The sequence below is a fragment of the Panthera uncia genome, chromosome D1 (assembly GCF_023721935.1).
Source record: "Panthera uncia isolate 11264 chromosome D1, Puncia_PCG_1.0, whole genome shotgun sequence".
Taxonomy (NCBI): Eukaryota; Metazoa; Chordata; class Mammalia; order Carnivora; family Felidae; genus Panthera; species Panthera uncia.
In genome coordinates, this window is record NC_064808.1 from 51,959,417 (window position 1) to 51,974,921 (window position 15,505).

The window sequence follows — 15,505 nt, forward strand, 5'->3', positions numbered from 1 at the left end:
GACAGCAATGTACATCCCTTTGTTCCTGGGGTGATGAAAGAGCATAAGGAAACAAGGAGGACTTCAGGTTCTTCCATGTTTCCTATATCTAAGGAGAATATGTAAGAAAGACAGTGCTCAGAGGAGGTGAAAGAAAGATTTGAGGGAGGTACTGATCATGGACATAGCTCTCTCAGGTCAGGGTGAGGTCATACATTCTTTGTCTTTACCCCAAGCACTATCCATAAGACCTTGTCCTTATTTTCTGATAAGGAAAGTTTTTTAACAGAAAATCAGACATAGTGAGAAAAGACAAGAAACCTGGAGAGTGAGGAAAAAAACAGACTAAGGACATGGGAACATGGAGATGAATAGAAAGCAGAGAATAAATGAAGCCAAGGGCTGATATTTTTTAAAGCAAAAATTAAGCTTCTGTCAGGACTGATTAAGAAAAAGGAAAAAAAAGGAAAGGGAAAGGGAGAAAGACAGAAGATGGTTTCTCAATGTCAGGAATGAAGCAGGGTGTATCACTCTAGATACTGCAGACATTGACAGTTCCATAAAAACGAAAATGACCATGTAGATCAAATGGACCGATTCCTCAAACTCTACAAATTGCCACATCTTATTAATATGAAATAGATCATTTAAATAGCCCTAGAACTATCAAGTCTCATTTTTAACCTGTGCCTCCTCTTAATTAGCCAGAATGAAATCCTGAGCAAAAATGATAGCATCACATATGGTCTGCAGACAAGACTATATATTGCAGTATACTAATGGTATCACTATACTATTAGCAATAGGATCTTTTCTGTGAAACCTCGTTCTGAGTGCTTACTTACTACGGTCACTATGATTCCAATGGTCTTGGTAGTTCTTTAGAGAACAAAGCTTGAGTCAGTAAAATTCCATGGAGTAAAATCCGAGGAAGGAGGAGTGGGAGACAAGGGAAAGATGAAGGGAAGGAAGAAAGTCACTTTGAGGGTTTGTTCTCTAGTGTGTGCTTGTTCAGTGCAACTGATCTTGTAGTGACCTTCATACACCCCTACACTGACTAGTGACATTTTGCTTCTCCAGATATTAATGTTGGTTCAGGACCCATGTCTTATAATCACCCAAGATTCTCGCTATTTCTCTTCCCAGTGCATAGTCTTGATAATAAATGATCACACGTCCCTTTCAGGAAGACTAGTGTATAGTCAGCTGCTCAGCAGGATCCTTCTTCAAGGGGAGATAGCCCCCTTCAGTGGGCTCCAGGCTTCAGAGCTGTCTCAAGATTGAAATCAGGAAGAACAGTTTGACAGAAAAAATTCCTGACATCATTCCTACTTGCAGAACTTTTCCTGGTTTCCTAGGTTCTCCTCAGGAATATATTTCTCACAGCCATGATGAGAAGAGTGTTTTCTAGGCCCTCCAGGATAGACTTAGGGGCTGACTGTGCAGGTATGCATGATAAATAAACTCTAACATTCTGTGTTCCCTGAAGTCTTTGGGAACTTTTTTTTATGGTATTTTTCAGAGAAAGTCAGGCATTTCCATTCATTTTACTGAGGACCATCTTTGAGAACAGGTTTTAGTCAATCCTCTAACTGTTGGAACCACTCCCAAATACATTGAATCCAGAATCTCTGTTTAATATTCTCATATTACAATTCAGCCTCATACTGTGTCACATTTCTTCTACTCAGATCTAGTACTCAGAGTTCAGTACCACACATGATCCCCAGGCTTCTATCTGTATAAAGTGGCAAAATCTTGCAATTCTTTTGGTTAGTATATTTTATCCCCTGGAGCCTGCTGGCATTTGAGTCCAGTTATAGACCTAGAATTGTACTTTCCCACACAGTAGACACTAGCCATATATGATTATTGCACATCGGACATGTGGCAAATTCAACTGATGGGATGAATTTTAATATTTACTTTAATATAAATATAAAATAGTTTTCAATTCAACATAATTTCTTATGTTGCATATTATTTTAGCCATTGATTATTTAGTACAAAAAATAGTACAAAAAGATTAGTACAAAAAAAGATGTGCTTTAAGTGTTAAATACTGGATTAAGAAGACTTACTTTGATAATTTCAATGATATCAAATATTTAATTGATAGGTATATTGATTTTATGTTTAAATAATTTTTGAATAATATTAGGTTAGATTACATATTCTATTGAATTAATTTTATTTTTTTTTAGCTTTCATAACATAGTTAATAGAAAAATTACATAGGTGACCCACATTTTATTCTTATTAAACACCATTATTCTCAGAAACTGTAAGAAGTGGTGAGAACTTTTCATGGCTGAGATTAGGAATCCATTTCAAGTCAGCTACCTCAGGGGAGGATATTACATTTATTTTGGACAGAGGGAGACTATCTAACTGAGACAAGAGAATAAGAGCTGCTTCTAACGGTAAAAGGGGGGTTGGCAGGATTCAGGATTTGCTTCATTGGAGTCTACCCACATAACATCATTCCAATTTTTGGAGTTCTATTTCTTTCCAATAAACGACCTCGTAGAAGATGATTTTTTTTTTTTTTTTAGCATAGTCAAAAATGCTTTATTTCCTTACCTGGACTTCCAGCTGGGTATTAAAGCCCTGAGTTCATTGTTGTCTTTATCCAACTTCTCTGGCTTATTTATCATACAAAAAAATCAAGTCTCTAATGTCCTCATTCTTATTAAAATCTTTGGCAGAAATACTTGGATACTCAAAAAGCTTTGCCTCCTTTAAGCTCTTGGTTACGGAGAATAATAATATACATAACAGTTTCGTCACTGCATTCTACAAATGACCAATGTCTCTTTTGCCAATAGCAGCAGGGGCCTTGCTATCCCTAAGGCTCATTAGATAAGGAACTAATTCCAAATTCCATCCTTAAGAATTTGTTATCCAGGAACCACTTTTGGTATCTATATTTATGTCAACTAAGGTTCAGAACTACTAAGAGTATGAAGAATAAAGAATTTATTATAGGAGTTAGCTGCGGAGGGGAAGAGCCAAAATGACGGAACAGCATGGAAGCTTTTTGTGTGTCTCACGTCCATGAAATACAACCAGACCAACACTAAACCATCCGACACACCTAGAAAACTGATTGGAGGATTAACACAACTATATGCACAACCTGAACCACAAAATTCAGCAGGTACACGGCGCAGAGAGCTGAACTTGGGGAGCGAGAAGCTGTGAAAGGTAGGGAATTGCTTTTGCCTGCGGAGAGAGGACAGAGACTAGGGAGGAAGGGAGACTATGGGAAAAGCACCCCTCCCCAAAAGCAGGTGGAGAGAAAGTGGAAAATTCGAAACAGCTGCAGGGACTAAACTAAAAAGGGAGAAAGGAGAGGGTTTAAATTCCATTAAGACTGTAAACAAGGGGAACGCAAAGGCTGCAACTCCGCAGCTCGATACCTGGTGGTGCTCTGGTGGGAAAGACAAATCCCCAGGAACAGAGTGGGGTCTGGGAGGTTCTTGGGCCACATGAAGAAAAGCGGTTTCACTGCTGGAAGGACATTTGAGACTGTTGAAACCACCTGGTGCCAGCAGACCCTGGAAGGCAGCCGCATTCGCTGGTGCTGGGGCAAGGTTGTTAAGGGTGAAGCCTGGTGCCAGATGTGTGTTGTGATTTTCCATAATCCCTGAAACGCTGCAGCTACTCTGTCTCGTGAACTTTTTCTGGGGTGGGCTGGCACCTGGCCACAGTCTCAGGGCACCGGCAACAACAGGGTCCAGCGGGCATTCCTGGGTGCACTCAATATTCAGCCATTGCTCATTTGGCCACTGCTCTGTGAGACCCTCCCGCAGAGGGGCAGAACGGGTCAAAGCTGCAGTCCTTCAGAAGTAAGGGGCCGGGGAAAACAGCCGCGTCTGAGACAAAACTTGGGAGAGAGGTATTGCCTTGGGCCTGGTCACAGAGAGTGAAAAAGCAGGGAGTGGACAAGAGTTGAAGACAGAGGACAGGTGCGCGATTGCTGATCCGGGAGAACAGACCGGGTACCTGGGAGGCGCCATTTTCACCATTCCTGTGCATGCGCATAGGCACCAATGAGCGCTGCAACAATCCACCCCAGTAGGCTAGCAGCGCCATCTAGTGGAGAGTGGAGCTGTTACACTGAGCCCCACCCAACTAGGCCATCTTTGCTCTTCAAGTATGCAAGACTCACCGCTGGCTTAATTTATGGACTGTAAAGAGCTATATAGACTGACTTCTAGGGGAAAACGAAGCAACTTCAGTCCTACTTCAATCTGTTAGCAGGTTCATCTATTCAATTTTCTTTCTTTTTTCTTTTTTCTTTTTCTCTTTTACAATTCTTTTCTTTTTCTTGAATACAGAAAGAGAAAAAATTCATTTTTATTTTCAATTTTTATTAAAAATATCTTTCTTTAATTTTAATTACTATATTTTTTACTTTTGAGTAAATTTTTTTCAAATTATACTTTACTTCCATCATTTTATTTTAGCCTACTTCAGTATATTCACCTTTCAAATTTTCAAACACTTTCCTTTTTTCTTTCTTTTTCCTTTTTTTCTCTTTTTCGTTTCTTTCCTTTTTCTTGAATGCAGAAAGAGAAAAGTTCATTTTTACTTTCAATTTCTATTAAAATATTTTTTAATTTTTATTACTATATTTTTTGCTTTTATGCAAATTTGTTCAAATTCTATTTTACCTCCATCATTTTATTTTAGTCTACTACAATGTATTCACTTTTTCAAATTTTCAAACGATTTCTTTTTTCTTTCTTCTTTTTTGTTTCTTTTCTTTTTTCTTAAATACAGAAAATTTAAAAAATCACATTTATTTTTAATTTTTATTAAAAATATGTTTCTGTAATTTTTTATACTCTATTCTTTACTTTTCTGTATATTTTTTCAAATTCTATTTTATCCCATCTCATTTTAGTCTACTTCAGTGTATTCATTTTTTCAAATTCTCAAACGATTTCCTCCCCCCCTTTTTTTCTCTAATGTGTCAAAACACTTTCAACACCCAGACCAAAACACACCTAGGATCTAGCATCATCTATTGTGTGTGTGTGTGTCTTTAATTTTTAATTTTAATATTTTTTAAATTTTATTTTTTAATTTCAATTTTTCTACCTCATTAATTCCTTTTCTCCCTTCAAAATGATAAAATGAAGGAATTCACCCCAAAAGAAAGAGCGTAAAGAAACGACAGCCAGGGATTTAACCAACACAGATACAAGCAAGATGTCTGAACCAGAATTTAGAATCACGATAATAAGAATACTAGCTGGAGTCGAAAACAGATTAGAATCCCTTTCTTCAGAGATAAAAGATGTAAAAAATAGCCAGAATGAAATTAAAAATGCTATTACTGAGCTGCAATCACAGATGGATGCAGCGGCGGCAAGGATGGATGAGGCAGAACAGAGAATTAGCGATATAGAGGACAAACTTATAGAGAATGACGAAGCAGAAAAAAAGAGGGAGATGAAGGCAAAAGAGCACAATTTAAGAATTAGAGAAATCAGTGACTCATTCAAATGGAACAACATAGAATCATAGGGGTCCCAGAAGAGGAAGAGAGAGAAATAGGGGTAGAAGGGTTATGTGAGCAAATCATAGTGGAAAACTTTCCTAACCTGGGGAAAGACACAGACATCAAAATCCAGGAAGCATAGAGGACTCCCATTAGATTCAACAAAACGGACCATCAACAAGGCATATCATAGTCAAATTCACAAAATACTCAGGCAAGGAGAGAATCCTGAAAGCAGCAAGGGAAAAAAAAGTCCCTAACCTACAAGGGAAGAAAGATCATGTTTGCAGCAGACCTATCTACAGAAACTTGGCAGGCCAGAAGGGAGTGGCAGGACATATTCAGTGTGCTGAATCAGAAAAATATGCAGCCAAGAATTCTTTATCCAGCAAGACTGTCATTCAAAATAGAAGGAGAGATAAAAAGTTTCACAGACAAACAAAAATTAAAGGAGTTTCTGACCACTATACTAGCCCTGCAAGAAATTTTAAGGGGGACTTTCTGAGGGGAGAAAAGATGAAAAAAATATATAAAAATAAATAAATACCAAAAGCAACAAAAGATTAGAAAGGACCAGAGAACACCACCAGAAACTCCAACTCTACAAACATCATAATGGCAATAAATCCATATTTTTCAGTACTCACTCTAAACGTCAATGGACCCCATGCTCCAATCAAAAGACAAAGGGTAACAGAATGGATAAGAAAACAAGGTCCATCTATATGCTGTTTACAAGAGACCCACTTTAGACCTAAAGAGACCTTCAGATTGAAAATAAGGGGATGGAGAACCATCTATCGTGCTAATGGTCAACAAAAGAAAGCTGGAGTAGCCATACTTATATCAGACAATCTGTTTTAAAATTTAATACTGTATCAAGAGATGAAAAAGGGCATTATATCATAATCAAGGGGTCTATCCACCTAACAATTGTAAACATTTATGTGCCAAATGTGAGAGCACGCAAATATATAAATCAATTAATCACAAAATAAAGAAATTCATTGATAATAATACCATAATAGTAGGAGACTTCAACACCCCACTCACAGCAACGGACAGATCATCTAATCAAAAAATCAATAAGGAAACAATGGCTTTGAATGACACACTGGACCAGATGGACTTAACAAGTATATTCAGAACATTTCATCCTAAAGCAGCAGAATATCCATTTTTCTCCAGTGCACATGGAATGTTCTCCAGAATAGACCCTATACTGGGACAAACATATACACTACCAAAACCGAATCAGGAAGAAATAGAAAATTTGAACAGACCTATAACCAGTAAGGAAATCAAATTAGTAATCAAAAATCTGCCAGAAGACAAGAGTCCAGGGCCAGATGGCTTTCCAGGGGAATTCTACCAAACATTTAAGGAAAAGTTAACACCTATTCTCTTGAAAATGTTCCAAAAAATAGAAATGGAAGGAAAACTTTCAAACTCTTTCTATGAAGCCAGCATTACCTTGATTCCAAAACCAGAGAGAGACCCCACTAAAAAGGAGAACTATAGACCAATTTTCCTGATGAACATGGATGCAAAAACCTTCAGCAAGATATTAGCCAACCGGATCCAACAATACATTAAAAAAATTATTCATCACAACCAAGCGGGATTTATACCTGGGAGGCAGGGCTGGTTCAATATCCACAAAACAATTAATGTGATTTCATCACATCAATAAAAGGACAAGAACCATATGATCCTCTCAATAGATGCAGAGAAAGCATTTGACAAAATACAGCATCCTTTCTTCATAAAAACCCTCAAGAAAGTAGGGATAGAAGGAGCATACTTCGAGATCATAAAAGCCATATATGAACGACCCAATGCTAATATCATCCTCAATAGGGAAAAACTGAGAGCTTTCCCCCCTAAGGTCAGGAACAAGATAGGGATGTCCACTCTCACCACTGTTATTCAACATTGTATTGGAAGTCTTAGCGTCTGCAATCAGACAACACAAAGAAATAAAAGGCATCCAAATTGGCCAGGAGGAGGTCAAACTTTCACTCTTCACAGATGACATGACACTCTATATGGAAAACCCAAAAGCTTCCACCAAAAAACTGCTAGAACTGATTCATGAATTCAGCACAGTTTCAGGATATAAAATCAATGCACAGAAATGGGTTGCATTCCTATATACCAACAATAAAGCAACAGAAAGAGAAATCAAGGAATCGATCCCATTTACAGTTGCACAAAAAAAAAAAAAAACATAAAATACCTAGGAATAAATCTAACCAAAGAGGTGAAAAATCTATACACTGAAAACTATAGAAAGCTTATGAAAGAAATTAAAGAAGACACAAAGAAATGGAAAAAGATACCATGCTCCTGGAAACTAAGAACAAATATTGTTAAAATGTCGATACTACCCAAAGCAATCTACATATTCAATACAATCCCTATCAAAGTAACATGAGCATTCTTCGCAGAGCTAGAACAAATAATCCTAAAATTGTATGGAAACAGAAAAGACCCTGAATAGCCAAAACAATCTTGAAAAAGAAAACCAAAGCAGGAGGCATCACAATCCCAGACTTCAAGCTATACTACAAAGCTGTAATCATCCAGAGAGTACGGTACTGGCACAAGAACAGACACTCAGATCAGTGGAATGGAATAGAGAACCCAGAAATGGACCCACAAACATATGGCCAACTAATCTTTGATAAATCAGGAAAGAATATCCAATGGAATAAAGACAGTGTCTTCAGCAAGTGGTGCTAGGAAAACTGGACAGAAACATGCAGAAAAATGAACCTGGACCAATTTCTTACACCATACACAAATATAAACTCAAAATGGATGAAAGACCTAAATGTAAGACAGGAATCCATCAAAATCCTCGAGGAGAAAGCAAGCAAAAACCTCTTTGATCTTGGCCACAGCAACTTCTTACTCAACACATCTCTGGAGGCAAGGGAAACAAAAGCAAAGATCAACTAGTGGGACCTCATTAAAATAAAATCTTCTGCACCGTGAAGGAAAAAATCAGCAAAACTAAAAGGCAACCAACAGAATGGGAGAAGATATTTGCAAATGACATATCAGATAAAATGTTAGTATCCAAAATCTGTAAAGAACTTATCAAACTCAACACCCAAAAAACAAAGAATCCAGTGAAGAAATGGGCAAAAGACATGAATAGACACTTCTCCAAGGAAGACATCCAGATGGCCAACCGACACATGAAAAAATGCTCAACATCACTCATCATCAAGGAAATACAAATCAAAACCACAATGAGATACCACCTTACACCTTTCAGAATGGCTAACATTAACAAGTCAGGCAACAACAGATGTTGGCGAGGATGCGGAGAAAGAGGATCTCTTTTGCACTGTTGGTGGGAATGCAAGCTGGTGCAGCCACTCTGGAAAACAGTATGGAGGTTCCTCAAAAAACTAAAAATAGAACTACCCTACGACCTAGCAATTGCACTACTAGGCATTTATCCAAGGGATACAGGTGTATCACACCTGTATATATATATATATATATATACATATGTGTATATATATACATATATATGTGTATATATATACATATATATATATGTGTGTGTATATATACACACACATATATATATGTGTGTGTGTGTGTGTGTGTGTGTGTGTATACACAATGGAGTATTTCTCGGCTATCAAACGTGTGAAATCATGCCATTTGCAACTACGTGGATGGAACTGGAGGGTATTATGCTAAGTGAAATTAGTCAGTCAGAGAAAGACAAAAATCATATGACTTCACCCATATGAGGACTTTAAGAGACAAAACAGATGAACATAAGGGAAGGGAAACAAAAATAACATAAAAACAGGGAGGGGGACAAAACAGAAGAGACTCATAAATATGGAGAACAAACTGAGGGTTGCTGGAGGGGTTGTGGGGTGGGGATGGGCTAAGTGGGTAAGGGGCATTAAGGAATCTACTCCTGAAATCATTGTTTCACTATATGCTAATTTGGATGTAAATTAAAAAAATAAATATAGGAGTTAGATGCAATTGTGGGAGGAGCTAGGGGGAAAAATAGATCCCAAAACAAATTTTCTAGTCAGATTAGGCCTGCATGAATAAGGTGATGTTTGCAGAAGACTAGGCACTTTCATGGGCACCTAGGTGGCTCAGTTGGTTGAGCGTCCGACTTCGGCTCAGGTCATGATCTTGCAGTCTGTGAGTTTGAGCCCCACGTCCGGCTCTGTGCTGACAGCTCAGAGCTGGAGACTGCTTCAGATTCTGCGTCTCCCTCTTTCTCTGCCCCTCCCCTGCTCACACTCTGTCTATCAAAAAATGAATAAACGTTAAAAAAAATGAAAAAAAAAAAGACTAGGTACTTTCAGCTTCTGGGATGGAATCATAAAGGAGTGAGTGTCGAAATTTAAGGTAGATGGTTTGTTATTCCTAGCTACTGCCTCTGTGTGTACAAGTAAAATACCTGGTGGTAGATTTGTGATGGCTGTTGGTCAGCAGGTCAGTAGGCATGGAGAGCTGTGCATGAAGCTGAGGGATACGGGGAGAAATTAGAATCCTCTAGTATCGCTGTGTTTCTATCACTGCCTGAAAACAATATTGAGCTACAGAAAATAATGGCTGCTGTTTCACATTTTATCCCACGGCTTATGCATTTCTTATGTGACCAACTCTCAACTGGAAACTTACAGGGAAGAGAATTCTGGGAAACAGAATGCTAACAGGGTAGTCACAGAACAGTCACAGATACACATTTTATCATCTGTGCTTATCCAAATGAGGAGCATAATTAAGTCTCAGTTAATATTTCAAGGAATTAATAACACATTGTTTAATTGATTGATAGTAAATGAACCAAGGAATAAGTGAACTCAAAATTCCATCAGGATATTTTTAACTAGCGCAAAATGACAGCATTTCATTTTATTGTTCTACAAATTAGCTTAAAGAACAAATGAAGAGTGAGAAAAGTACAGGAGGATAATCAGCTTTAAAAGTCATTAAAATGTAATTCTCTAGTGATGACTGACACTGATTCAAGAACAAACAGCAAACCAACTATATAAATGAAAAGCAAACTCTTGTACAAATTGAAATTTAATATGAAGAAAGAAAAAAATGCAAATCAGTTCTGAAGTGATGAGTTCTTAAGTCAATTATGTTATTAAGCAGATTAGAAATAGAAACAGAAAGGTGTTTAATATTCTTACACCTTACATCAAAATAAGTTGCAAGTAGATTAGAATTAAAAGTAACACTTAATAAACACACACACCCCAGTAACAATATAGATGTTGGGATGTCCATATATAATAAAGCTGTCCAAAAGCCCTAAGTTTCAAAGGGATAAAATGCTGTGTTATAGATAATATTATCAGTACTGATTTCATTTAAAAATTTAATCTGCGATATGAAAATAAGGTATTAATTATAAAGGGTTTATAGAAAGGTGTTAATATGTCAGGTGTAATCAAAAACTCATGCTATGAGATTTTTAAGAAGCTGGGCAGAAAACTTGGGGAGGGCACAAAGAAATTACAGTAAATAACCACAATAAAAATAAAGAAGAATGTGACCTGTTCCATCAGTAACCTACTATCTGACAGTCCTCCTTGTAAGTGTAGAACCACTAGAAAATTTTCAAATATGCACAAAAACAATTCATAAAGATGTCACAACATCGATTTGGAATTAAAAATAAAATATTACATACATTCATATTATGAAAAGATAAAATGCAAATTACAGATTTGACTATATTTAAAAAGGAATATTGTACCCCATATATATAAACACAAACAGATGTCTAAGTTTAATATTAAGTGAAAAAATTGCCTATGAAATGATACAGTATATTACCATTTACATGAAGTAAAAAATTATAATCCCAACCCCCACAGAGAAAACTGAACTTAAAATGATCCATTTAGACTCCAAGAAAGAAGAAAGTCATGTGATGGTCATTCCTGTCTCTGAGGATAAGAAAAAAATGGGAAGTGGTTTGGGGTACGAGTCATAGGTCATTGCAACCTAACTGTCTCATGTGTTTGATTAAGAATAAAATTAAAGATAAATAAGTCTCAGTAATAATAGTTTTTAATTTCATGTTGTGGGAACAAAGGTATTAGTTATGTTTCCTTGTCTTACTTTTGTTGAACTGAGGGAAAAATAAAGAACTTAAAAACAGGGGAGAAAAGAGCACTGTTAGCAAATGTAATGATGGGAAGTGTCATTGCTTGGACTGTTCATTCTCACACAAAGTGAAATAATGAAAACAGTTCTTGCTTCCACAATAGGAATTAGTCCTTGAACCTGAGACATTTTGAAGATTATTCAAATCATAGAATCAATAACAGGCCCGATCAAAACCCCTGGAATATCATCTTGTGGCACTAAATGTACACAGAGAAAAATCTCTGGAAAGAACACACATTTTCCTTGCTAGATCAAAATGTTTGGTAAACAAAGGCAAGAGTATCTACTTTTTAGCAAAGACACGGAGCACTCGCTCTCGCATCTGTTTGGTCCTTACACCATAAATGATGGGGTTGAGCGAAGGTGGGATAACCAAATAGAGGTTGGCAACGAGAATGTGAATGTAGCGTGGTATGTTGTGTCCAAATCGGTGAGTGAGGAAGGAGAACACTGAGGGGATATAGAAAACGCAGATGACCCCAGTGTGAGAGCCACATGTGCTTAGGGCTTTTAACCGAGCATCCTGTGATGGGAGGCGGAAGACAGCTCGGAGTATGTAAATGTAGGAGATGCCAATAAGGAACAGGTTCAGAAGAAAGAGAGACACCACAAAGAGCCCATAGATGGCATTGATACGGATGTTTCCACAGGACAGTTTTGCAATGCCCATGTGTTCACAGTAGGAATGAGCTATTACACGAGCCTGACAAAAGGGTAGGCGGTAGATGAGATAGATCATGGGAAGTGTAAACAGAACAGGACGAATCACAATGCACATGCTGATGCCCACCAGCACCCGGGATGTCAAGATGGTCTTATAGTGGAGTGGAGCACAGATCGCCACATAACGGTCAAAGGCCATGGCTACCAGGACCTCGGCCTCCATGCCAGTGAAGGCATGGATCAAAAACATCTGGGCCACACAAGCCCCAAAGTTAATCTCATGAGCATCAAACCAGAAGATACCCAGCATGCGGGGCATAGAGGTTGTGGAAAGGGCCAAATCGATAGTTGAAAGGAGGGCCAGAAAGTAGAACATGGGCTCTCTCCGCAGGGTCTGTTCCATCTTGATGACTAGCAAAATGGTGGCATTGCCCAGCAAAGCCACAAGATAAACAGAGCAGAAAGGCAGGGAGATCCAGGCATGGGCCCCTTCCAGCCCTGGGATTCCAACGAGGAAGAATGTATCTGGGTGAAAAATGCTCCTGTTGGGATAAAACATCCTCCCAAGTGACAGAGAAGGAGTTGCCATTCCTGGAAGGAGGGAAAAAGAAGCTTGAATAAGATGTGGTTATGAAAATGATTAGCTTAGTGTTTCAATATGTAATGAAAATGAAAAAGACTGCTATTTGAAAGGGCTTGTTAATATATATCTTTTATTATAAACTGAGCCATACTTATTTGAATGGGCCAGTCTCAAAGAATTTATTACTCATTTTTGTTTAACACATGAGGCTCATCAGCAAGCCTATGGCAAAGTTATAAGACACAGAACTTGATATTAAGTATGGAATAATTTTGCATGCCCTGTACCTTTTGTAAAGCTCTCATCTGAAGAGGGGCACATGAAAAATCAAGGATGCACACATGGAAATGCAGATATAATCCAAAAGGAGATAAGCCAGCTAGAAAGTAGAGTGGCAGGCACATATGTACAAGACACTTCTGTAATTGGGAAGTGCAGAAATTATCTAATGATTCATGTATCACTTCTGGACATAGAGAAAATGCCAAGATCCAGCCAAATATCCTGTCGAAAAGAGAGAAACACAATATCAGAAGTACACATTATCACAATCAAAAGCACAGACACTCTGGGATGCCTTCCCAGGAGCACATACCAGCTGGGTCATATACCTCTACACTTGAAACATCCCAGAAAGAATGATAATGATAAACCTTATGTTTATTTTCATTCATGTCCTTATTTTCCCAAGACCATTCCATTTCATTGCCCACTGCATTTCAGAGTGTTCAGGGAATGGTGGTTTCTAGTGGTATTTGAAAGCTTCTTCATTTACCCTCCACACCGCACCAGTTCCTCTGGGAAAGCCTGCCCATTTCACCACTGCTAAGGAACTAGCGTGTACTGAGTGCACTCCTTTTGCCTAACTGGGGATGTGGGTAAAAGACTGCCTGGAAGGCTTCAGGTGGCATGCACCTGAAGAAGGCATTTTTGAGCAGCACAGAACTGTCTGGAACAACAAAGTCTGGTTGGAGAGGCAACTGCCTTCTGTGATTGTGTAAAGGACACAGGGAAGGGTGCTTTTGCAATCCCTTAAAAACAATGAAGAAGCACCTAATCACATATAAGCTCAAATAATGAAATAAAGGAATGTTCTCTGGGTCTCCACTTTGAGTCAGAGTGATTCAAGATCAGGATGAAGTAGCATAGACTCCATTTTTTTATCCTTTATATAGCTCCATATTTCTTGGGGAAACATAGCCAGGTAAAAAAATAAAATAAATGCTATATCCATTCTAGGATTAGAGGGGTGTGTGTGTGTTGTGTGTGTGTGTGTGTGTGTGTCTGTGTGTCTGTGTGTGTCTGTGTGTGCATGAGAAAAGAGAGAAACAGAGAGGGAAGGAGAGAGGGAGAGAAGAGTTGTGTTTTTTAACACAATTTGTGTTTTTTATTCTGTGTTTATTTGTGTTTTTTAAGGACTGAAACTCCAGGTAACAGCCACCATCCAGTAGCAGGATGCTGGCCAAGAACAAGCCTTTTAATACCCTGATGCCTACCTTGGGTTTAACTCTGAAAATAGACTCTCAGTAATATGCTACCGCTCACCTCAGGTATTCGCTGTGCTACAGAAGTCTATTTCATTCATTCCCTATAACCCATGGCAGAAACAGAAATTATACTTTATCAACCAACTGTATGCTCATTTCATAGATGGATTTTAAAAGCCTTGGATCTTCCTAGATATTTGTAAGGAAACCTATTCTCCATTTAAAAGCTGCAAGATTGAACTGGCAACATTAACAAAACAAAAACAAAAACAAAACAAACAAAAAAAACTACAATGAAAAAAATAAAATTTTCAGTAAAAAAAAAAAAGTGCAAGATTTTTCTCCATTAGATTCAGAAATTGGAACACATGATGCATATCCTATCATATTAGGCCAGCAGTTGTCAGCCACAGTTGACCATATCTCTTTCACTTGACTGCAGTACATACCCAAATCAAAAGAAAACTCATCTTTGATGCTTCATTCCTCCACAGGAATAGAGATACAAGGCAAATATCAAGCAGCACAGCTCTATTTGCCTTTTTTGAAAAAATACATCCAAGGAGAGTCATTGTATATTAAGGCTTTAGCTGCTTCTAATTTTAGAAAAATGAGTTAACTCCATTTTCTACTATAAATTGTGCCCAGGGATCGAATCCTCTGAGATTGCTGGCAAAACTCCTGGACTATGATTTAGATCAACAGAAGCCTATGGGAAAAAAATGGCATAGATAGGAATTTATAGAAGGAAAATACACATGTGGGGCAAAACCCCACAAATATTATCATTTATATATGACATAAAGATAGATACATTCCATCTCCCTCTAAGTAATATTTTGCAGCCTAATTCTATGGATTGTTGTTTCCTAGATAAAATAGTACTTAATCCATATTCTAAGCTCAAACATAATAACCTGGCATAGGAGACGCATTTTCAACCTTAGCTTTCACTATCCCCATGCACTGGCGTGACCATGTGTTCTAGGTTCATTGAATCCTTAGCTATGGGGATTGACATCTCTGAGGTTTTGGTCCCACTGTCCTTTGTTCATGACCGATCTCCTCAGTCTTCCCCCTTGACAGTTTTTCATATCT

General features: G+C 37.9%; 1 protein-coding gene across 1 annotated transcript; it reads right to left on the reverse strand.

The window, feature by feature from the left end:
- Positions 1–11,957: 11,957 nt before the first annotated feature.
- On the reverse strand, positions 11,958–12,939 carry LOC125916872 (olfactory receptor 52J3-like). Its single transcript, XM_049623137.1, has one exon. The coding sequence runs from the start codon at positions 12,924–12,926 to the stop codon at positions 11,958–11,960; it is 969 nt and encodes a 322-aa protein (XP_049479094.1). The 5' UTR covers positions 12,927–12,939.
- Positions 12,940–15,505: the final 2,566 nt, after the last annotated feature.

Excerpts from the sequence above, each read along its gene's own strand:
- LOC125916872 (XM_049623137.1), bottom strand. The coding sequence starts at position 12,926 with ATGGCAACTCCTTCTCTGTCACTTGGGAGGATGTTTTATCCCAACAGG.